The 25,852-nt window shown below is 41.4% G+C and overlaps 1 protein-coding gene across 1 annotated transcript in view; it reads right to left on the bottom strand.

The window, feature by feature from the left end:
* Nucleotides 1-25,852, bottom strand: part of mybpc2a (myosin binding protein Ca) — a 60,883-nt gene that overhangs the window by 25,126 nt on the left and 9,905 nt on the right. Inside the window, exons 2-8 of the mRNA XM_074655917.1 lie at nt 17,167-17,206; nt 6,472-6,555; nt 6,181-6,329; nt 4,501-4,618; nt 4,217-4,265; nt 479-535; nt 232-401 (exon numbers count right to left, since the gene is read on the bottom strand). Of these exons, the coding sequence (XP_074512018.1) occupies nt 232-401; nt 479-535; nt 4,217-4,265; nt 4,501-4,618; nt 6,181-6,329; nt 6,472-6,555; nt 17,167-17,194 (655 nt within the window). The 5' untranslated portion in view covers nt 17,195-17,206. The remainder of the gene's footprint in view (nt 1-231; nt 402-478; nt 536-4,216; nt 4,266-4,500; nt 4,619-6,180; nt 6,330-6,471; nt 6,556-17,166; nt 17,207-25,852) is intronic.

The raw sequence follows: 25,852 nt of genomic DNA, 5'->3' as shown, positions 1-25,852 counted from the left end.
CCACTGCTTTAACAGCCAAATAATCCATAAGTGCCACCCAGCAGTCAGCATATGCTAACACACATTCCACCTGTTGTCCCTGCAATATAACTCCCCCCCGAGGCCTTTAAATGCTGCTGGTATTTACAGCCTGCTGCATTAAAGAGCTCTTGTTTCCTGCCTGCCGCCTCACTCCTAGTGCACAGTCTTCTGCCTCGTAACACCTCTCCTGTCTCTTCCCTCGCTCCTCACCGTCACACGTCTTGGGCTCCACCTTCTTCATCTTCTTCAGCATCGACAGCATGCCCCTCAGGTCTGTGATGCCGTACTCAAAGGCAATCTTCTCATAGTCACAGGGCTTGGCCGCCTTCAAGATCTCCCACACATCCACTTCCGCTTCCTCTACCACCTTTTTCTTCGCCCTGAGGAAGAGAACCACATTTAAAAGATCCAAATTTAAGTTATTAAGTATGTCTGTGGCTGATGAAGATAATCGTACCTTTTCTTGAGCAGGGCACTGAAGTCTAGCTCACCAGCATCCTCATCTCCATCTCCACTGGAATTAAAAGAAAAGAGATTCGGGGGGGGGATTATCTTGGTATGTTTATAAACCTGAGCTATTTACAACACTGGTAGCGAAAAAAGAGCATTAGGAAATATACATTCATTATAAAACATCCCCTTTTATTCCACATTACACAGAGCTATAAATACACACATAAATTACAAGACAATTATAAACCAAACAAAGACAACACGAGCAAATACAACAGCACCCAACGGAGTTCTAATGAGTTAGTGGCTGTAGTTAAAGCCTACCCTTTTTTCATCCTGTGTTCGGATAGATGCAAAAATAGGATGCTATGTTCCTGAGAACATAAAGCGTTTGATGAGGACTACAAGCTACCATCATGCCCTAAATTCAAGTGACAGACAGAAATCACAATAGACGAGCACATGTAAGCAGCAGACGTGACAAAAATGAGCTATAAGCAAAATACTACTGTTCAAACACAAACATTGAATATCACGGGAAACACAAGCGAATGAATGATGTGAAGCATGGCTAAGGTGATGTTATGTGGAAGTCTGAGACATATTCAACAGTGAAGTACACACTCAAGATTCAACACAAAAAAGGCACTGAATCATATGAAACTATGGCTACATAAACCCTTCATTACCCCCTTCACATGCACATTTCCAGATGATGAGGAGAATCCACGTGGTCTCGAGTCATCAGTCACTCTCTTGTGCTCAACAAGGTGACAAGTGCTGTGTGTGGCACACGCCAATAAATGTCTCCAGGCTCGAGTGCTTGTTGTTTTCCACTGTGATCAGTTTTCCTGGCATTGTTGAGGCTCATTGAACCCCTCGGAGAGCAAGATAAACGCCAATAAATTCACAGCCATTCCGAGTGCTCATGTTCGTCCTATGGATGAACGGTTCATCCAAGGATAACATCCATCCATGTTGTGCCTGCCATCCCGTAAGCGAGTACATTCTCCCCAGGTGTTAATGCTCTTGTTTTTCAGGGCACGCATGATCACCAAATGGTCGGGTGAGCATGAAAACAATGTTAGCCGTGTACGGCAGCCACAACAATAGCTTGATGTAAACCTACTTGAGCACTTTTGAAAGATTATTTAATGCTGCATCAGATAACACCATCAAACACCAAATGATAGGAAAAGGGCGCTACAGGATGTTTGTTTAAATGCATTTTTTCTGAATCTACACTAAAGTTCACTGATATAAAAAAGAGAGATTTTCCAATGCTGTTGTGTAGGACCAGAGTTCACATGAAAATGGGGACCAGGGGATTACTATAATGAGCTCTCTTTCATGGTGCGAGCATGTGCATTGAGAGCAGAGCACAACATGCTCATCTCTCTCACATTAGCTATATACGGTATATTATTAGAAACACTTCATCGAAGCTGCTGCAGAAGGAACTTGATGTGCACCATGAAAACAGACACTGAAATGCAAACGGTGTTTTCCTCCAAGTGTCAGTGACACAAACGGATGCTGATGCAGAGTGATAAACACACCGTGATTCAGAAGGATTTTCACGTGTGTTAATGTAAACCTTAAGGATTCTCTATACGTCATTCAGAGCATTAATATAGCTGCAAACAACTATTTGCTATGTAAAGATATAGAGGAGTAATGTCTACCTGAGCAGAAAAGCTGTCACTCTCCCGCTGTGTGTGTGTGTGTTGTAAGCCGAGCATTTCTGTGCTTTGTTGACATAGTTGGACCGGCCGTACGTGGATGTTAGTGCACGTGAGTCCGTCCCTTCAAAACTGTTTGCCCTTTTTGTTTCTTCCCCTCCCTCCCTTTGTGTTCATGTCCCACTGACTAGTTAATCCGCTCTGCTAACGCCGTCCCGACGGTGGGTCGGACTTATCTGTGTCGTGGTCGCGGAAGCCAGTCGCTCTGGTGAGTATGTTCTAACCCCCGTTGACACTGTTAGCTCTGTCAGCACTGTTGCCGTTGTTAAGGCCGATACGCACCGAGGGAGTGACAAATAAACGACATGAAAATGTGAAATATTCGCCTGCGAATATTATACGTCTAGGGCGTTTATTGTGAAAGGTAGGAACAGAAATAGTGTATGTCGCTTTTTTTTGGAGCGTAATATTTACATTCTGTGTGAAAGTATTCATGACAAAAACAACAGTTTGAAAAAATATATTGATGTGCAAATTAATCACACGAAAAAAATGCCCCCAATGTGTAAATGCCTTAAGATGCCGCCATTTCAGCTGAGCCATCTACATTTGCTCTTGACGTCAGAAGTGAGAGCCGTGTGGAGGCAATCCTGGCCAGACTCTGAATTTTATTAATAGCTATTTAAAGTGAACATAACAAAGTTATTCGTCAACATGAGATAACATGCTCACTCAGTCATTTGAGGCTGAAATGCTTTGACTGTTCAGACCGTCTTCAGCCCGGCGTGACAAAATACAGCCCCATACCTGGCGCCCACCTTTACCCAGCTGAACCACTGTGACCTCCATACTTGTGGCTGGAATATAACCACATCCTTTTTGCGGTTTGTGGTGTGTTACGTAGCCCCCGACATGATCGCATCTGATGTTCTGTCTTTATTTTGGCATCTGTGTGTAGCATTGTCATGACATACAGAATAAATACTGTATGTTTGCTGACATGCTTGTACACTTCAATCAAGGGTAAACATTGTATGAAAGCAAGAAACGCTGTTTCTCTCACAATGTGATAAACTCTCACATTTAAACACACATTTAAAAAAAAAACTAAAAAAACTCCAGACATAAGGAGGGAACCGGAGTGAGTAAAGAATAGAGTCAGACAGACCACATGTCTTTGCTACTGTAATACATGTTGAGCACAGATGAGGATCCCATAGGAGACAGGATTCTCCATACTCACCTATTGGAGGTTGAGCTGCATGACCTCCACACAACACAACAAGGTGTTTCTCATTCATTATAATCTCCAGCAACATATTTGAGTTTTAACCAACTTTTCGCTTTTCATTTATCTCACTAACCTCCCCCCTCGCCCTCTCCCTCCTTCATATCAGCATTCTGCAAATAAGCACACTGACATCCTGTCTAAACCACAATATGATGCTGTCTTTTTGCCTGCTGTGTTTCTCATCTTACCTGCGCCTTTCTGCTCTAACGAGGGAAGGAAATTATATTTTTAAACACAGATTACAAATATGGAGACTAAAGGTGTCAGTGTGAAGGTGTCGGCTGATTTACGATCACACAGGACACGTACAGTATACAGGCTGAGAACAGCTGAATTTAAAAAAAAAAAAAAACTCATTAAAAAAGCAACGCAGTCACAGGATACACAGATGCACTTCACACAAGCAGAGGCAGAGACAGAAATAGATGGTGAGGGGAAGAGATACATGTATAAAAAAGAGGAAAAGGTCCCTTCAGAGACTGTCACAGAGACATGTGACGAAATACATAAAATGCTAAACCATGAGGGACTCCAGGTGAAGCAAAACACCAAGGCGGCAGACGCACTGAGACGTGACAGAACGAGAGAGAAGGCAGACAGACTGACTTGTACAAAGTCGGCTACAACTGAGGGATAGACAGACACACAGGCAGAGACACTCGTTGAGACTGACAGATGCCCAGAGGCAGCGATCTACAGACGAGCATATGGGAGACAGTGTGACGGCGGGTGACATGTTGAGTAGACCCTCGCAGACACTGACACTCACGATCGCTTAAACGACTCAAAGATGTTGTCCTCCTGCTCCTCTTGTACAGCTGAAAGCAGACAGAAGGAGAAGGACTGGTGAGGGCCCGGCTGGGTTAATTCATTACACAGCGGGCTTGAGCAGCAAAGGAATAATGGACTGATGACCTCGCTGGGCCACTAAATGATAGCACCTAATGTGTATCACACTCACTGAGTTATTGGCTGCCAAAGCCAGTTACATAGTAATGGTGGAAACGCTGAATGGAAGATGACGATAATGAGATTGTCTGTCTCCACACCTACCCTGCACGGTGACTTCGAATGTGCAGATGTCGACCTTGTCTTTGGAGGTGACCTCGCAGCGGTAGCCACCTGCGTCTCCATCCACAACTTTGATGATGCTCATCTCGTAAGTGTAGATCTGACAGAGAGAGAGAGGGGGTTGATGTGCTAGGGGCACACACAGCTAAATGAACACTCACGTAGGTAGCACACATGCACAGATATGCAGTACGTGCTCACCAACACACTCATAATTTACAGAGAACACAGTTTGACCAATATCGGTCTGCTAAAGCCATCGGTCGGCTAAAGCCACCGGTATGCTAAAGCCATCGGGCCGATATTGGCTTTTATTAGTCAGCTAGTTGGTCAGTGCAGTTTGATTACATACTCATCATTCCCTCCAGTCAGTTAATTCAGAATGATTTATAATTCTACAATTTATTTTGACATTTTGGTAAATAGTAGTTGTGCAAGTTATGCACAAATGGACACACAACTACTATTTACCAAAATGTCAAATAATGTCAAATAATGTGAAATAATGATTCAAATAATGACGAAAGTGGCGTAACTTAAGGAAACGAACAGCGGTCTCCTGGATGAAAGTCCTGTGTTTTTTTGACCCACCTATTCACCCTGAACTCCTCCTTATGTGGCGAATTGATTTCATGCTGACCATCCCGAAAAAAATTTGAAATTTGTGTTTATGTACACAAATCACTACATTAAATTTCGTGACGATTTCACGAACTGCTGTGCAACTGGGCTGGAGAATCGCCTTTCACCGGCTTCACCCAGTTACTATAAATAGTTTTTCCAGTCTATTTTGTAGCTACATTTCCTTTTCTTTGTGGTAGTTTACATCATATTGAGCCTTAATCTGCATAGAGACATGTGATGTCTTGCAATTTTCCCTGTAGCCTATCAAAGACGGTCACAAGGTAACCTACACTTGACCCACGTGTGCCAGTTTGATTGACATCAAACTCAGCCCTGTGTTGACAGCCTTCGCTGCTTTCTTCACAGCCATTGGATAAAAGCCAGTTTGTCCTACAGTGGTCTGACTTTTGAAAACTAGAGCCAATCAAAATGTGGGACATCGTCTCAATATGTGGGATGCTGTCATGTCCCACTTTCCATTGTTTCCAGCAAGGAGGGTGAAAAGAGGAGATGTCACGCGTCATATCCTTGTGTGTCAAGTTATGCCATTGAGTCCTCTTACTGCTGGTACCAGTGTCCCCAATAGTAATATCCAAAATTTAGGCACAGTATGAGTCCAAGAAACCGAAGAGTGATCTAAATAACACTAGGAAAAACGAGGGGTGATAAGGGGGGCCAGCAGGGCTAACGAGGGACAGGTGAAAACATTCAGGGCGGGGCAGACAATCCTATAACATTTGCTAATTAGCTCTAAACACAAAGTACAGCTGAGGCTGATGACGATGTCATTAGTTTGCAGGTATTCTGTCATAAACCAAAGTATTTGGCAAGTTAAATCTGATAAAGATGCTGGATGTAAAGTTAGAGGATCTAAAGCTAAGCTTCATCCTCTGGGGACCATGAATATCTCTACAAAACTTCATGAAAATCCATCAAATAGTTGTTCAATCTGGACCAAAGTAGTCGAACAACTGTTAGCATGTCTAATAATCTCTGTAACAATGAATGCACAAAGGTTATATTAATGAGCATACACACCTTGGTGTTCCTGTCATAGACCTCTTTGAACTGCACGTGCTTCCCAGCTTTGCTGCCCAGGTCCAGCCACTTCCCCTTCAGCCATTTCATGGTAGGCTTCCTCGACAGGGTGGAGGAGTCAACTTTAGCCACAAACGTGACGTCCTTGCCTGCCAGGAATGAGAATGAGACACAGTAATTAATTCAAATAGATTAGCTGTCTGTACTCCAACAGGGATTTGGCACTAAGTGGGCCACTCCTTTCATTTTGGATATAAGTCAGGATTTTTATGGCGGATCATCTTGCCAGACCTTTTGTTGCTGTGACACTCTCCGGCCTCGCCACGAATATGCCGCTCTGCTCGGACAGCTGGGAATCCTCCCCTGGTACGTTCTCTGTGATGGGTGGTGAATACATGAATCACAAAGGACAAATTAAAGCTGGAAATCAACATCCGGGCACCACACAACAAACAGATTGTAGACGACAACAGGAGACAAGTCGACCAAGCAAACAACCAAACCAGCAGTCTTCTTAATCCCTGTGCTTTCACGGTGAAATCTATTTGCTGATCATTTGGGAAACTTAATAAGCATAATTTCCGTCTCAAACCACTAAATTCCACCCGCTGAGCTCAGGGATCTATTCTTTTTCTACGGTTATTAGCACTTAAAGTGAGCAACAGTCTTTCCGTGAGGCAGCGAGTAATTCCTTTGCTGTTACACTGCATAAACCATTTGGGACCCTCTGATAAATGACAGGCGACCATGGAGCCCCCTGGAACAGACTGGCCCCAGGGAATAAAGAAACTCCTCAGATCACCTCTGAAGACATCACATTAGGGTTGACTCTCTGCAATCTTCTGCCACCCTGACAGAACATAAGCTGAGGATGTACACTGTTATCTTGGCGATAAAAAACAAGCTGCTCTTTTATCCGTTCACTTGTTTCTTTTGCAAGTAAATTGATGTAACCTCTGTAAGGTGTTTGCTTGTCAGTTGATACGTTTTACAGAGACGCTAATGTATTAGTTTCTCTTACCATCAGGAGGCAACTCTGCATCAGAGGGGGGAAAGAGAAAGAGAGAGCGGGGAACACATCAGTCTGTACAGTATATCTGCACTGCGCTGTTAAACACAAGCGTTAATTGGCCCAATGATAATCTTGACTTCAGGTGAGGAACACTCACACGTTAAATCAACGTGTTCTCACACTCCAAAAAAATACATCTCTTTCTCTGAGTCTAATTAACAAATCACGTTTTTTCTTTTACAGAAAAAAACTGTTAACGAGTTATGTCTTCAGCATTCGAGTTCAAAAATCACTTTAATTGTGCTGAAGTCAGGAGGTTGACTATACATAATCTGCATAAACTTTCCTGAGTCAGACATACTGTAAGTGTTAAAGGAAGAGAGGGTTTATGGACAAGCAGCAGGTAAAGAGAAACATCGGACCACCAATCAAGAAGAGTGAGTAGGGCCCCGGGTGGACATCCATTGGACGAGAGCAGTTGCTGAGAGAATGGATCCAGGGTCACGTGTCAAATAAGTTCATGCGCATCCATAAATTCAGAGAGCCACACCGTCGGCGCTTCTTCCTTTCTCTCTCTTCCCCTCTCTCTCTGCTTTTATGGGCTCAGTTAATTTGATCTTTTAATCAAAAGTGCCCCTGAGGACAGATCCAAGTTCAGATGTTCAGGATGATTTAAAAGGTTTCAGTTAGAATGCTAAGTGGGTGAAGCTGATCCTGGAATGGCACCCAGGGGACACTTTTGAATGTTTACACTGTTGCATGGACAGTTGTTGTGTTTGGGATGAGGGTTGCACAGTGAAATTAACTCCAGACATGGTCCTGGGCTCTGGGAAGGGACGTTTGGGATTTTGGACTGCAGGGACTAATTGACTAAAATCCTCCTGCAGATTCATAGTTTGGACAACCACGCAGCCAGAAATCTTAATTTAGGTGGACCTGTGGGATATAATGTGTGCAAGAACCAAAGTGAGCTAAGGGGGCATGACCCCCTGGAGAAAAATGTGGGCCGTAAAAGCCCACATCTGGCAACATTATTCCATCATATATACTGATCTTAATTATTGCATATTTTAATTATATTACCTGCCTCATTGTAAACAAGTATTGAATTATTGTAAAGGAGAATTAGACTTCTTGTGACTTCTTTTTTAGCTAGAGATGCACCGATACCGATATCGGGCCGATACTGACTCAATTAGCTGGATCGGGTATTGGTGACAATGGGGCAGATCTATCCAATTAAATTCTATATGTATATACTATATACACTAAATACTGGAATTTTAACTCCTGTTTAGGTTTACACTTGAATTGTAATTCCTCCTAATCTCTAAGATTTTTTATTAAATTGCTGATGTACGATTTGTTATTTTAGTAATAAATAACAATTCAGTCATTTATATCGTTGTATTTATTTGTTAATTTGTTTTTTACAAAGTTAAGTAAGCTTGATGTTGCCTCACACATAAAATAATGATACCAGTCACTTCCACACTGATATCGGATCACTACTCTGTATCGGCCGATACCCAAAGCTCAGATATTGCTATCGGTATCGGGACTGAAAAAGTCAGATCCTAGCATCCCTAGTTTTAGCCCACACAGTCTGTAAATAGCTATACATATTTAAAATCACGCCCATTCTTGACGGATCCAAACTATTTATTTATTTACTGATACCTTCACTGAGGATGCCCCCTGTCTGTGCAATCAATGTCTTTTATCATCAATTACTTTACTAATATTTGCCACTGAAGACGACTATCTGCTCTCTACAGGACACAACCTCTCAGCTGAGCGCTCACACACACACAATCATATAGACTCTATATGATCGAGCATGTGGGGGCAGGACTGATAAAGGCAGACAAGCATGTTTCTCTATCATCATCATGCTCTCATTGTTTTGAAGCAGAGGCTAGTGGTCGTAAAATGTTAATCAAAACTATTTTATTAGAATAAAAAATTAATATAATAAAGCAGTCGGCCATTTGGCCGGCAGCCGGCGCTTATATATTATAGATATTATACATTTTTATGATTATTCTGGGTGTGCCAGTTTGAGATTTAGAAGGCACACCGGTGGCTGGTGGACTAGTGGCTGGGGACAATTTGTAACAACCCACATTAAAGTATACAGTTACTCTTTATTTTGCAGGTCTGGTATTCCCTCATAACTTCCTTATCATTTCTAGAAACTTTCCAGGAAACAACGATGTCATTTGGTACTAATTTTATGAAAAATAGAGACAGAGTTTAGTTTCAGACGGTCCTTCCAAGAAGAGCGCCACATGTTTCTGTCAAAGTGAGAAAGCCCTTTAGTGACTCTCGTCCATCGGGCAGAAAGGCGGAAATCAGATTAAATTATTACAGCGGCAAAATCCACATTGAGGGGAGGTTGGGGTGCATAGATGGGTCTATAAGATGTCGGACTTCAACATGGGAGACCTCAGACCTGTTTGTTTCCTGTTTCCTAGTGGTTTCTTTTTTCTTTCTTTTAATTTAACCATGACAATTCTTCATGTTGAATCGCATATACTTGCCTGTTGACAAATTGTTCAGCTTCACCTGCTATACACTGACTACAAGCATTCAGTTTAACTTGATTATTTAGTGGTTTACTAGAGCTGCACCGATTAATCGAATAATCTATTAGATGTCAACTATTTAATTGATGGCCCAACTATTTTGAATATCGATTAATGAGAGAGAAAAAAAGAAAACAATTCTCTGATTCCAGCGTCTTAAATGTGAATATTTTCTGGTTTCTTTACTCCTCTCTGACAGTAAACTAAATATCTTTGAGTTGTGGACAAAACAAGACATTTGAGGACGTCATCTTGGGCTTTGGGAAACACTGATCGACATTTTTCACCTTTTTCTGACAATCGATTAATCAAGAAAACAATCAACAGATTAATCAACAATGAAAATAATCATTAGTTGCAGACCTATTGTTTACCAATTGAACATTGTCTGTATTTTACTTATATTAAGTCTTTCTAGGAACCTTCCTAAATAATAATTAGGAAACAATTAAGACTTTATGGCCCCGTAGAATAAGAGGTTATTAATATTCTATCCCAGACTGGGTATTAAAATAGTAACATATCATTCTGTCCATAGAATATACTACTATACATAGAATATATAGTAGTGTAATTTCACAGTTATTACTTATTCAGTATATCGTCCATTTATCATCAGAGCACCGTGAGATAAAATCACACAGTCTTAAACTCCTTCAATCTCATGTTATAATTACCAGTGTGGTTACCAGCAGGCTTACACCGTAATATTCAGCAGTAGTATATTGTAGTACATCCACATATCACACATGCATATGATATTCACCCAGCATAAGTTCAGGCAGGATATATCACTCTTCATAAACCAGACCTCATCAGTTCATTTCACATTGAAACACTCTGAAACGTTCTCTCGGATGCTTTGGTGGAAGCAATCTAACCACTTCAATCACCATGTTTTTTATTGCTGTCATATAGACTTCACTGTTATATTTGTATTTTACTTCATTGTTTCATCTGACAGTTTATCTGATGTGACTTGAGTTGCTTCTAAGTTGTGTCTTTGCATTGTTTTCATCCTTTTCTTCTACGTCCCTTTATCTATTGGCTGTGATGCACTTTGTCACTTTTGTTTGCAACACATATTGTGATCATTATTATACTCATACGCAGGCTATATCTCTGCAAAAAATGATCACGTTCATAAACAATAATGAATCCATCTGCTGAGTGAAAGCATTTGATCTTAAACACCAATGATGGCCGTCACCAGAGCAGTCACAACACTGTCAGACTGTCACACTCGGTAACGGATACACATGTCCACGAACACACGGAGGGGTTGACACAAAACAAGCACGAAAACAGGAAGCACAAGCAGGCTGTGTCTTTTCCCGACCATCCCTAGGCTCACTGTTCGCTGAATGAAAAGAAACAATTGGTACATGGAAATTAGTTGCGTGGACAATAAAGGGTTAAAACATTGTACTGCTCCGTTGGTGTGTGTGTGGGGGGGCGGGGGGATTATGAATGAAAGAAGTGTTCATCAAAAATCAGATTAAAGACAATGAGCCCATTCACTACAATAAAACTAGACAACAATATCTTCAGACAGGCTGTAACTGCACACCTACACACACACACACACACACACACACACACACACACACACACACATACATATACACAGACAAACACACTAATGACAAAGCAAAGCGCTTACCTACAGCAGGCTGGACGTCTGTTAATGAGGAATAAGGGTTAAGCAGATGAATTGGCAATGCAGATATAATGTACTGTAAGTATTTCATACGCAGACTGAACATAAACACACACACTTATGACAGAATAATACTTAGTGGTGGCTCTGTGAGTTATATTGGTCATTTTAGAGACAAATCGATGTGTTTAATTTAACAGATGAGTGAAGCCACGATGAGCACACACACACACAAACACACACACACACTTAGAAACCATTTATCCAGGACAGTGTATATCCTCTACAGCCACTGAACGTGACATAATAATGTAAAGGGGAACAGCAGCAATTTTTAACAATAATTGCAGAGTAAACCAACATAACGGTTCACTACTCCCTACTCATGATCCAGGGAGTTCTATGTAGAGGACTACATAGTGAGCTCATTGGCAAAATGAAAAAACACTACTCACACTACTCTGGTCATGTCAATAGTTTTCTCTGAGTCGTTAATCACGTCATTGCTGTCGCATAATTACAGTGCGGCAGATCAACATCTGCTGGTAGACCATTCATAATAGATACTGTAATGTAAGCTATTTTGTTGATGTGTCTCTTAATGCTCTGAGTGAATTTAAGTTCCCCTTGGTAAAGGTAAGAATTAACGGCTGTTGTGAATGTGGGGGCGATACGCATATTTTCCCAAATAAACTTATACATAGTACTTTGTGGCCGTTTGTGTTGTGATGTGCTGCTCTCCTCACATTACATATTATTTTCGCGCCACAACTACATTTTTGTCTCAATCGGGCTCCTCTCTTTCCTCTCGTTCGTCTGCCTGCATGATGGTATATAATGCTCGGTTAGTGACCATTACTTTTCACGAGGCATTGTGGGATACTTTGAGTCCACTATATAGGGTATAATAATTCTCAGCATACATTCGGACAGCACTACAAAATGGCGAACTCGCTATATAGTCCACTATAAAGTGAGTATAGTGAGTGATTTTGAACACAGCCAATGACTCCCTGAAATCACTCCAAATGAAGTGGTTTTCCTGTTAAAAGTGTGTATTCAAAATGTGATAATATCTATAAAAGTTGCACCTTTTGTTACTGTTGTTTCATGCCATGCAAAGATACTGTTCTCTTGACATATGAGCAACTTGTGATCTTTAACCTACAGTATATATATTTAGAATTTAGTGGATCTTGGATATCTGTTTATTGATATTTTTATACTTGCACTCTTTCCTACTTTCCTACTTTGCACTGCAACTGCTGCAACACAATTTCCCCCTGGATAAATAAAGTTCTATCTTAGTTTATCTTTAGATTGCTGCACTGGCTGCTGTTGGTTAGTATCCGATACTTGATCTGGGACCCCAAGTCAGGCCGGATCCAAATTATATTCAGGTAATTGGGTCAGGTAGGGTCTCACAGCATTATATTATTCTATTATACTATCCTCCCTCCTAAAAGTTTAGAAGATAACCCATTAAAAGTCTGGGATTTTATGTACTCAAATGTTCAGGTAGTTTTCCACTGGTCCATTAAATTGGGCCCAAAACTTTATCTCTGCTAACTGCAGCTAATTTACACTCGCTAATTTAGAAACCCGCCAACACTATAATCTGCAGTGTAGCCGTTGCTTGGTTGTTTAGTGGCCTTGGTCGTCTGAAGACAACAGTAACATCATAAACGTTAAATGAAAAATGGCTGTATTTTTATAGCACTTTAATTCAAGGCACTTTACAACTTGCATCACATTCACTCATACACACACTGATGGCAGCATGCCACCATGCAAGGTGCTGGCCTGACCGTCAGCAGCAATTCAGAGTACAGTGTCTTTGCCTAAGGATACTTAGAGATGTGAACAGAAGGAGCTGGGGGTTGAATCGCCAACCCTGTATATCCAGCCCGTTCTCACTCCCAGGGCGTCAAATACTGACGCTTTTGCACGGCCGTCAGTGCTTGATACCACCGCACACAGCGCCCTTTAGCGCCAATATGAGATGCACCAGGCTTTCCATTAACTACAATGAAAACCTATCCACGCAATAGTAAATGCGCATGGAAAGAGACACACTGGGCGGGTGGGAGTGGAGGTGGATAGGTTCTTGAAAGACAGTGAACTCAACAGAAAAAGTATTTAGGGTACAAATCAGCTCTTTAGGGCGTCACTACATATGCAGCTATGGCAGGTCACACAAAAGGTCAGGGAGTTAAGAACAGACTAAAGTTAAGTCAGCCATGTTCTTTCAGGTCAAATGTTATTTAATCTCATTTATCTTTGGTTACAATAGATTCTTTTGGGATATTACTGTTGGCCAGTGTTCCCCTTCAAAGACAGCGACTGAGCAAACATGAGTAGCAGTATTAGTACAACTCACTGCTCCACCTCCTTGTTGCACCTGCACACACACATTTAATCACTCTCAGCGAGCCACTTAAAGTGTGTGCAATAATTCATCTCAAATGATAGCGACTGCACATACACACAAAGAAACACGTGTACAATCTTCTTGCTCTGCCCCTCTATTGCAGATGATCCATAATATGAATTGACATTTAAACTGTACACAAATAGACTCTACACATGAATGTACAACAAAGTATGTTTTCCTCTCTCAGGGGACTCATTACTTATTACTGAATGCGTGCCACTGGCAGAGGAAATCTCCATAAACATGCTTTATCCACTCTGTAGCCCATAAAAGACATGCAGCACACTACATGATTCTACCTGATCTATACATACACATATATCTCACATGTCATGTAGCTTCTCTGCTGTGGGCTACACCCACACACAATTATTTCACACATTTGACTGAATGCATTACCCTCAACTATGGATTGGGCTTGAAAGGTCAGGGTTTTCCAGCACACGGGGAAGTGAAATGAGCGGAGCAATCTGCCACTCTGAATCTATCTCAGACTTCTTTCTCACACATATAAAACAGTATCATCTGGTGACCCACAGCAGGTTGGGAAACACATTGACACTCGGTGACTAACCGATCATGAAGTGACCGCAGTGAGAAACACACAACGAAAAGTCCAGAGAACAACTAGCCAGTATTTCACTTCTTCTGTTGACTGTAGGATTATTGGAGCTGCTGTATCACCCCTCATTGTGTCATAATGCTTCAAAATGAACCGTAATTAAATAAATGCTTTATTCTATGGCTCTGTAAATTCTTAATACTCTAATTTCCAGAAGTCCACAGTAATGAGACACAGCTCCTTTAGTTTAGATGAACTTGTTGATTTTCAGAGAAAAGATTAAGATTAAATTATCACTGATGTTGCAGAAAAAATGTAACATCATGATTAAAATATGGTATAGCAGATGTGTCCTCAAGACAACGAATTAATGGGGACATATCATGAAAAACTCGCTTTTTCAGTGCTTGTGCTCATACATTTGGGTATCTGGAGTGCCTACCAACCCACAAACTGAGAAATAAGACAGTTTTTTGTGGGCTGCCTATCAGAAAACATGTGATTCAACAAGCCATTCAGATTTGGGTCCTCTTCCTATGTCACATGCAGGCTCATTAGAATATATCACCCACAGCTTGAGAACTACATTTGCAAAGGTGCGCCATATTTTTCTCTCGAGCTCATCAGAGCAGACTGGGCTTTTTCGAGAGGGGGTCTTAAAGAGACAGGCGCTAAAACGGAGGGTGAATACAGGTATATTCAGACAGACAGGATGAGGAAAATAATGTGGTGTGTGTTTTGAACATTAATGTAATGTTCTAGTAGAAACCCAAGTATGAACCTGGAAATGAGCAGGATACTGTATGTTCCCTTTAAAGCAGCAGTGGGTAGAAATGGAGCAAATATGATAACAAATAAATAAATTATACAATGGTCACTATATCCTGACAGTAATGCATGAGACGGCATCTGCCGTGCAGCTGCCGTCTATGAGCCGGCTGTCAATCACTTGCAAACTCCAACCAAACGGTCAAACTATCAAGTGATCAAGTATGAACCAATATTCTGTTACTGTAATATCTATTTCTGGCCTCAAATGATTTCAGATACTCTTGTAGTGTACTGTTTAGCTGTAAAATGAGAAGGTTTGTGACCCAGCAGCTATGTTGAAAGATGAAAGAAATGCCAAGCACCGCCCACCAGCCGGAGCACAGCCAATAGGAACGCTCTCTCTGTGAAATGACCTATGATTGGTCAAAGTCTCCCGTCATGGGCTGGATTTTTTTAAAGTCTGAAAACAGAGGCATGAGGAGGTGCAGATGTCTAGTTTTCTCTCACTTGAACACTTGAACTACAATATGTTGAAAGATTATTATGGAATTTGTGCCCAATGATGCAAAAAATCGTTCTGCCTACTGAAGATTTAGATTAAATCAGTTTTTCAAAGGCGTTAAATAAATAGGTGGTTAAACCGAGTCTGTCACAGCCATGGCTTTCCCCTGTCTCTGTCAGTGTGTGTTGGCGTGGGCGTGGCTCCCCCCTGATTACAGCTCATTCACCTCACCTGTCCAGTCTGCCTTCCATCTCCTCATCAACACCACAGTGTATCTACTCCGGTTCTACAGCCACTCATTGCCACATGTTTCAACTCTAGTGGTGGATCCTTGAGCCATTCCTGGTGATATTTCCTAGTCTAACTTATCTTTGCTGTACTTTTGTGCTTTGTCATTCACCTTTTTCTCCACCTGCCTCCCAGCCAGTCCGCCTGCATTACCTGCCCGCTCACCAGCAACCCTTCTCACTGTACATCTGCCTCGCTCCTGTTCCTCCACCATCCTCATCACCACCTTCTATACCTCCGGCTCTTCATTCCCCCATCTCCACTCTCCAAAAATCCTTCCTCCCTGTGTACTGTGTCTGCGTTTGGGTCCTCACTCACTGATCGTAACAATGTCTCAATGTGATGAGCAACTTTCTTTTAATTGCACTTTGTTATAAGTGTTGGTCAAAGCTCCAAAGCACCCATAAGGTCTAAATGAGGAGTGCTAACACTGCTAACAAGACACTTTGACAATGGAAGCTGAAGGACAAGTATGTGCAGATTTAAGCTAAAATAGGAAAGTCAAACACACACACACCACCCATACAGTGCATAGCCTACATATATGCATATATACATGTGACGCTTACCCATAAATTAGACACCTTATATTTTTTGCACCCAATTTAATTAGCACCTCTAGTGTTTAAAATAAACTCATAACACATCCTCAGTGCTAATAAAAGAATATAAAAGAAACAGTATAGTGTGTGTGTGTGTGTGTGTGTGTAGCGTCATGCATATCCCCACACTCAGTCCCATCACCACAGAAGTTCACTGCTTCTGTGTTTGTTTCATCTTAAGTCTTACCCTCCTCCTCCTCTGATGTCTCTGAATGAGGGGAAACACACACATTATGAAATATAGGAAACACAGGATTAGGATGACGGGGAGGATGATGATGATGATTATCTATAGACAGATACATCTATGGGACACACAGACACAGAAACACTGAACACAGTGTGTTTTTCTTACCCTTCGTGTCTGAAAAAGAGAGAAAGAAGAACAATTTATTAGAAATCTATTAAAAAATTAAACAATCTATATCAGAAGCTTTTATTAATATATTAGTTTTGAGTGATTATTGTAGTTTAACTGTATAATAGCTGATTACTGTATGCGTGACTCAAATAAATTGGATTTCTGGAGCGCAGCTTGTGGGCTCAGATTAGATGTCATGAAGGCACTTACCAGCAGGGGCTGCTGCAACCTCATCGCCCTTGGCTGCTGCAATTAAACAACAATTATGTAAAATAATTTGTACATCCTCATTATTTCATATCATACAACCACAGCAGCACAGTGTTTGGATAGTCACGGCTTCCAGAGCGGAGACTCTGTAAACTGTTTAAAGAGCCGCATCTTGTGATCTGAATCCTCAGGAGACAATAACTAATAATTTATATCCATAACTGAGGGCACTTGTTCATCACTCTCTTTATCTATAATATTATGCATCCTGTTATATATACATTCTGCTGTACAACGTGTACACAAATGCTGCAAGTTAATCCGAGGAAGCACAAATTTGAAAATAGAAATCAGGCACCTTTAACATCCCAAAATATACACTTTTAAATAAACCGGTTAATTTCAGTAACATAAACACACATTCACAAGTACCCGCACAGGGAAACTACATCCAGGCAACCTTGCTTTATGCACCTCTTCTTGATTTCTGTAGGGTTTGCCTCCGGCGAAAGAGAGGATATTGGATTTCAGCAGGGGAATAGTGCATGATTCAAATGAGGCTTGGTTTACAGAAACAGTGAGGCTGCTGAGATAAATATAAGTAAGTTTTTCAGAGATCATGAAGAATAATTGGGCTTAAAAAATTCTGAAAGGGGCGGCCGCAAGACAAAAATGCTTTTGATAGGATAAGTACATCAAAGTTGCAGGATCCCAGATCTAGGTTACTTTAGAAGCTCAAGGGTGTCTAATGAGATGGCAGATTAGGCATGAGTTTCTGTCTGCCAGACAAACTAAAGCACAGCTGCACAGTAATAATTCAACTTTGGCAGCATTCACTTAAAGGATAACTTTGGCATATTATTCAATCTGGACTCTATTTCCCCATGTTTTTGTGTCTAAGTCACTAATAAGAACAATGATTTTTGAAAGTGGTCCAGTATTGAGGGAGAACGCTGTAACTAGCAGCCGCGAAACGAGCTGCGAGTGCAAGTGAAAAGCATCAATGTAACATTACGTTCACTAAAAGTGTTTGTTTCTGCCACTGACTGTTCAAGTCCTTAAGTCTCAACGAGAAGTCTCGTTGTGAAATCTGAATATCCATATACTCTGGCTCAAATAAATACAGGCGGCCATCGAATTCAAAGACCTCGTCCACATTGTGATAATCATCTAAATATTCAGCCATGACATTGAAAATCTTTTAGATAACACTGAGCAATGCTTTCTGTACTCCAACACAACAAACTATGCCCGGCTGGCACTCTCGTTTCCACCATAGTATTTTCCACTATTCCACCGATGTCTTCTTGCAACACGTCACCTCGCCAGATATCAGAACGAGACTTCTCCTTGAGCGAGACTCTTTCCATGATGTCAGACACTTATAACAACAATCAGAGCCTGTCATGTCAAAAACAAACAGCAAACAAAAAAAAGCAAGCAAGTCAGAATTTTTAGATTTATGAAGTTTACTCCTCTTAAAGGGACTGTTTGTAACTTCTTACACGTATAAATCACCCGGGTCGGTGTCCCATGCAAGCTCGCATATTCGCACTCGCGTGTGGCTACGCTGTTCAGACAAGACTCCAACACAAACTACACGGAAGCACCAAAAACGCAAAGTTAAATCTAGTGAAGGGCCGGAGTCTCTGCTGTACTCTGCTCCTCTGCTCCTCTGCCTGCCTTCACTCTGCTCGCTCCACCTCACGTGCATGCGCGCACACTACACACTGCGAAAGACTTCGTAGCTCTGAGAATATCTAGTGAATATACAGTGGACGTTTGTGCAGAAATAACTGCTGCAGCTCCTCCAGAACAACAGAGGTTTTCCGTGTCTTGTGAAGTGATGGGGCTCCGTAGTGAGAAACGTTATCGTCTCCGACCGGGTGCCGGTGACTCCCTCCCACCACGGTCAGGAGGCTGAAGCAGGAAAAGCCAACACTAGGATCAGCAGTGATTCATGGAGAGACCTTTGTCTGGTCAGCTAACTTTATGATATTGTGGTTTTAGCTGACGTGTGTCGCCTCACTGTTTTGAGCGATGCTCGTTCATGTCTATTTAGAGCGAGCAAGTGCGAGCCCGATGCTGACATTCGTTGACTTAACGGCCACAAGTGTCGCTATTAACAAGTAATTTCTGATTCTTACTAACAGTCCCTTTAACATGTACACCACCTTAACCCTCTGAGACCTGCCGGATCACGGGCGGTCCTGACCTACTTCACTGTCTTTCAGAGGCTTTAGTAGGTTCATCAATTTTAGAGCTAGAGTGAAGGTACAAATATCATACGAAACTAGAAAACCTAAGGAATCCATTTGTACCAACCATGTCATGTTAGCTTGTTAAGGAGGGGAAGGAGTCTAAGTAATGCTCCAAAGTTGGGCTAAATTTTGGCAAGGAAAAATTGGCATGGTCATTTTTAAAGGGGTCCCTTGACCTCTGACCTGAGGATATGTGAATGAAAATAGGTTATATCCGTACCCACGAGTCTCCCGAGAGACATGCCCACTTGAGTGTAAATTGAAACTTAACTACGGCTTTGAGAGCACTCTGTTTGCCCATCACATGAATGATGTAACTTGCAAGCTAGGTCCACTGATTCGCCAAACCTGCTTTCTTCCAATAGTAACGAGTAACGAAGATGCTTAGGGAAAATGTATCGTAAAAGCATATATTTTCTTCGGAAATTTAGTGGAGTAAAAGTGACATTTGACAGAAATATAAAAACTCAAGTAAAGAACAGATACTCCCAAAAAATACTTGAATACTGTAACAAAGTATTATTACTTCATTACATTACACCACTGAAAAAAGTTTCAATGCGTCACTTTACCAGGGACGTTCTGTCGAGGCAGCAAAGCATATATCGAGCCACAGGAATGAGTGAGGACTTCATCTTGACAAACGCCACAACTGCAGAGCAGTCCCGTGAGCCTACTTAAGTGGGTCTAAGATATCAAGGCTCGGCCCGGCCTTGGCACCTTGCTTGTTTTCCAGGCTGGCACACTATGTCTGGCATACTGGTGGGGGGGGGGGGGCAACACTTCTATTTTGGTTAAGGTTTGTTTTTCAGGCATCAATCTGTTAATGCGTCTCTCAGCACTTCAATCCAAGAGGGGACCCGTGACGCACCAGGCTCTAAAAACTTTCTTTAGGCTCCTGCTGAAGCATCGACCCCGCCCCTCTACTGTAAATCAGAAACTCGGTCACTGAATTTCAGATTACATTGTTTTTCATGGAAGTTTTCCCTTGATGTCAGCGTGTTTACAAGATGGATTTCAGCTCTGGTTTGTCATCACATAGCAGACAGGGGGAGGGTTTGTTTTTTAGAAACAATCCTCATCCTGAGAGACAACTGGGGCGTTAAATAAATGTCATAAACTGGTTCTATAAAGCTTGTTTGGATGTAAAAGTCCCAATTGTATGAAAACCCAGTGAGGGCCTCATTTACTGTCAGTGGAGTGACTGCACATCAATAGAAGATCTCAAATGAGAGTTTTGGTTCGTCGGCATTGAAATTTGAGAGATAGTTAAGGCGCTACGAAACTCTCATTTGAGGTCTTCAACCTCAGAAATGGTATATTCGGTGTGACATTTTAAACAATCTAAATTTAAAGCTGATGCAAATTCCTGCTGTCTCAAAAATGAGTTAGAGCTCTCCTAAATAATACATGAATAAAACAAATATTTTGGTCACTAAAAACTACTATAACTGTAAACTAGAAAAACACCTTGAAGAGCTCGAGGAAATTAGACTTGCTAATTTCTGAGAGGTGGTAAAAAAACAGCCTAATTCATATTCCACCTGAAGACCTTTTTCTTTACATCCTAACATTAAAAAAATATGATGACAAAACATCACAGGCTAGCTATAACAAAAATAAGATATAAGATCTTTCTACCGTGCCGCGGGGTGCTGTCTCACAGCAAAGAGGCAAGGTGGTGAGATTCTCAACAATCACTGTGCATTTTCCTCCTTTACTTCCAGCAATATTTGGCCTGCAGTAAATTGAGTTTCCACAAAATAATTTTTAAACTGTCAGTGTCACTGCTACCTCCTCTGCAGATGATTACACATGGATTTTATATATATTATCAGGATCATCCTTTCATATCTAATTGATAAGCTCTTCACTGCTTAGTCTTGCCTATTTTTTTTCTGTTTAATAGTTTACAGTGTGAGATTCTTTATGTCCCAGGTGAAAGATTTTTTGCAGATGACCAGAGAAAAAAAAAGCTAATTATTAGGCAACACCAAAAACACAACACAGAGAAAATATTTAAAGCCGTTCAAGGCACATTTTATGTTGGCAGTTGCAAGTGGCAATGAGAGGTAAGTGTGTGAAAAAATTTTAATATCCAGAAATAACAAAGACGGGATGTGATGTAAAATGCACACTGAACCAGGCGGCAACCTCCGGGTCTGAAAAGTGAAGCCATTGCAGAAGTGCCTTAAACTTGCATTCTTTCTAACAGCCAGCAGGGGGCGACTCCTCTGGTTGCAATAAGAAGTCAGATTGTATAGAAGTCTATGAAAAATTACCCTACTTCTCACTTGATGTATTACCTCAGTAAACATTGTAAACATGAGTTTATGGTCTCGGTCGCTAGTTTCAAATCTTCTTCAATACAGCATGAAGTCCCATTTAGAGTCAAATAGACCCTAATGCAGGGTATGTTTTAGGGCAAGGCTACCTTGTGATTGACAGATCGCTACCACGGCGTTGTCCGTTCTGGGAGTTGTCTGTGTTTTCGTCTTACAACTTTAACCCTTTCACAGTGGGTTTTCAGTTCATTAAAGTTAATTGTAACATTTTGGACGTCTAAAATCGTCTTGGTCAGCATTCGGTTGTACTTAGCTCCACCCTCTTGTGTCATTTCTAGTTGCAAAAAACCAAGATGCGACATCCAAAAACCAAGATGAAAGCCGAACTACGTCCACTTCTTATAAACAGTCTATGCACTGAATACTTTTGTTTACAAAAGATGGCAAAGGAATAAAAGAGCTAAAAGTCAAACAATAGTGAGTCCATCTTCCTCTGAACAGAGCACTCCGTCTTTGGGCCTCTGTTCTCTCGTTCAGGGGCCTGAGCTAGAGATCTAGGGTTCATAATGTTTGCCATGTTCTCTGTCTTAGTTTAGCATGTTAGCATGCTAACATTTGATAATCAGCATTGAATATTACAGTACAGCTGTGGCTGATGGGAATTAGTTCTGCAGGAATATGGCCATAATTGTGACCTTCTGGTGGTGCTAGAGGAAAAGTCAGAGGATCACCAAAGTCACGAGGATTGATGCCCTGGTCACAATGGATATCTCTACCAAATTGCATGGCAATCCATCCAATAGTTTTCAAGATATTTCACTCAGAACCACAAATGTCAACCTGCTGGTGGTGCTAAAGGAAAAGTCAGGGGATCGTCAAAGTCAGTAGGATTCATCCTCTGGGGAACAAGAATGTTGCAGACCACCTGACTGATTGGCATCCATAGAGCCACGCCACTAGCGTTATTATAAATAACCAGTAGGAAATGATGGAAAGCTATGATCCTGGTCAAAAAAGGGCTGAACGTTTTGTTTTAAGTCTCATCAGTTCCATACTCAACGCTCATATTCAATTTGGGCAGATAGGGCGAATCTACAGCATCTCAATTAGTGAAAGCGTAACGTTGTTCTCTACTGGAGCTCCACTTTGTGATTTAGGTTTGATAAGATGGGTGTATTTTTTCCTGTAATTATCCCTAAGTGACCTGTTTCTCCTTCAGCCCAATTTACCGGTCCTCTGTCCGTATCACAGGCCTGTCTGTCTGTCCTGCTTCGTGGGAAAAGCTTTGAGCAAACCGTTAAGTCACAACCAGAACAACTGTGCCCCTTCAACCCTCGGCGCTAATGCTGAAGGTAATGCACAGCTGATGAACACGCTGTCTGTGCGGATCCATCTCCGCTCTCATTACCGTTCACGCTTCATCGACGGTCCTCCCTGGCCTAGATAATTTCGCTCTACAGCCGTCTGTCTCCCTGTCTTCCAGGTATCTGTTAAATGGATAATGTCTCTTGCGGTCTCCATTCCTTCTTCCTTTTCACTTAATGCAAATCCCTACTCTCAGCACTTTTTCGTCCCACCGTTTCTTTGTCCTACTTTAATCTGATTCCACTTTCTTCTAAAGAGAGGGAAAAAAGAGAGTTAAGCAAGATGTGAGCCCAAGAGGTGGAAACTAAAACGGGGAGAGAGAAGAATGAGCCGGGGCAACGGAGGTCAAGGATGCCGTGAAGCCTCACATTAAGAGCCTGAGGATTGGGTTCTTAAGTGGGGGAGATGAGACGTTTATATTTAACAAATATCATGTGAGACGCTTGTTGGAAGATGATTTTATTTACTCATTTTTCGCTGACCCTGCCACTGTTGATACTGCATTTAAATACTCACATTACTAAATGCAGTCTGCATCATAATTATAGACCGTTTTTATTTCCAAAAGCTTATCGCTGATATCATTTTATACTTCAGGGCTTTAATGCTTTCAAATATGACTCCGGCCATAAACTGATTAAGATTAAGTAATAATACCAAAGTTAAGACATAGGGGGGATTTTTGTGTGTGAAATAAGTATGTGTTGGTTTTCAAAGAGCAGAGCACTGCCGGGGTTGGGGATTTGTCTCTGACCACGGATACTAAAAGATGTATGTTTTCTTGAATATTCAAGGTGCTTAAGATATAAGCATTCACTAAATTGCATGGAATGTTCTATATGCACTAAACACCAAGGTTAGACATGTTTTATTCACAGTTTTGCACTTTAAAACAGTGTGTTTCAGTCGGATCGTTAAACTAGTCATAATTAACGCACGTAAATGTTCTTATTAAACGTACAATAGCCTAACTGATTCATTTGGCCATGTGGGGGGCAGACATTATCATTCATTTGGAGTCGTGTTTGTGTCACCTGATGAATATAATAATATATATTCTCTCTCTTTTAGCTCTGTTTTTGGTCTCCACCAAATCCGGAGCGAAATATCTGTCTCTTTAGCTGCTAAATGCTCCACTACGTTCACCAGTCTGTTGTTTGCTGATGAGCAGGTAGTGTACAGTGGGTTTTTAGAGCTATTTGACTGGAAACAGCTGCCTGCTGAGGCTTAAAGCAATGTTATGAGCAGTGAATCAGAAAAGTAAAGTTGAGGGCAAGAAAACCAAAACAATGAGCTGAAAGCCTCTACAAAGCTGCGTACATTTGTGATATAAAAATATTAATTATAGCTGCTCTAAGAATCTTCAACATTCACTGAGCTGTTATTGTAGTTGGTAAGTTTGGAAAACAACACATCCTCCATTATTTATGACATTTTTGATGCCATAATGGTGTTTGACAGAATGCGGCTTTCATGAAAAGTGCATGAATCAAAAATTTCCGCTAATCAGATTCTCTAAAATCATTTCAAATTATAGTGTGTTTGTTAAGATAGTTCTATCTGTGGCCTACCACAATAAATACCAATCACCCCAAAACCAACATTTTTAAGTGTAAAGTGTTAATTGCTACGCTTCATCTGTCATTTCACTGGACGTTCACTGGATTTTTTGTAGATGAGATTTGAGTTATGTACGCTCAAGTTTTCATAGTGAGACCTACAGAACTAGACACAAAGTCTCTAAATAGATGTTTATTAATGTTATCTAACATGCCAGAGATTATTACAACGAGAACCAACAACCTGTACGATGTTGTTTATGGACTATTTTATCACACACTGGAAAACAAACATCGGCAACACTTTATAGTGAAGATTTACATTTCTGTGCTCATCCTCTCCACAGTCTCTCTCTCTCTCTCTCTCTCTCTCTCTCTCTCTTCCCGTTTTGCTTTTGAAGGGTAACCTCTGTGGAATGTGCTTCGTTAATCTCTCTTGACATTTCCCTGTCTTCCTTTGCTGCGTACGTCTCCTGCTTGTTCAGTCGGTTAAGCCAAAGGAGTCAGGCCAAGCCAAACATTAGAATCTTGAAAATCTTTCTCTCTCATCGCTGAGCGAAGCCAAAAGGGCACGAATTCCTCATATGCATTTGTTTGAATGTGTGTTTTGATGCTGAGCAGCTGTGTCTTTAAGGGACGTCTAATGCTGCTGCTGAGGAATGCACCACTTAAGTGGTTTTGTTTCTACTGGAGCTTGATGTTGGAGGACTGCTGAATACATTAAGTCACTTAAGCGTGTCTACAACCGTAAGCTATGGCAGCGGCAGACGTGTTAACCGGAGAGTGGGGCCAGCGCCGCCTCCTCTCTGGCTGAGTACAACGCCAATTGGTGGTAACATATTCCTGCAGCTCATACTCTGTTAACGCAGCCTGGTGCCCTTTTACACAGCGCCCCAGATGCACTCCTCTACACTGCAAAAGTGTGCCATTCACAGGTGAAACTGTAAGCTCATGTTGCCAGCATGTGTGTGTGAGTGTAGCTGTAGCCTAGACAGTATACCAGCTAATCCAACAAGTAGCAGGTTGCAGGTTTAAGTTACTTCTGGGCGTGCGATCTGCTCTGGAGGCAAAATGTTTGAGTGAAACCTCAAAGTCCAAAGCCAAAGAACCACAGGACGTCTTTCATAATACACCCACGTATCACTTGTGCCGTTAATATTTCCTTTAGAGGCTGAAAGTTTATTTGTCAGCAGATGGCGGCACAGAAAAGCA

This window comes from Sebastes fasciatus, chromosome 13 (assembly GCF_043250625.1).
Source record: "Sebastes fasciatus isolate fSebFas1 chromosome 13, fSebFas1.pri, whole genome shotgun sequence".
NCBI lineage: Eukaryota > Metazoa > Chordata > Actinopteri > Perciformes > Sebastidae > Sebastes > Sebastes fasciatus.
This window is presented reverse-complemented; position numbering and strand designations above follow the sequence as displayed.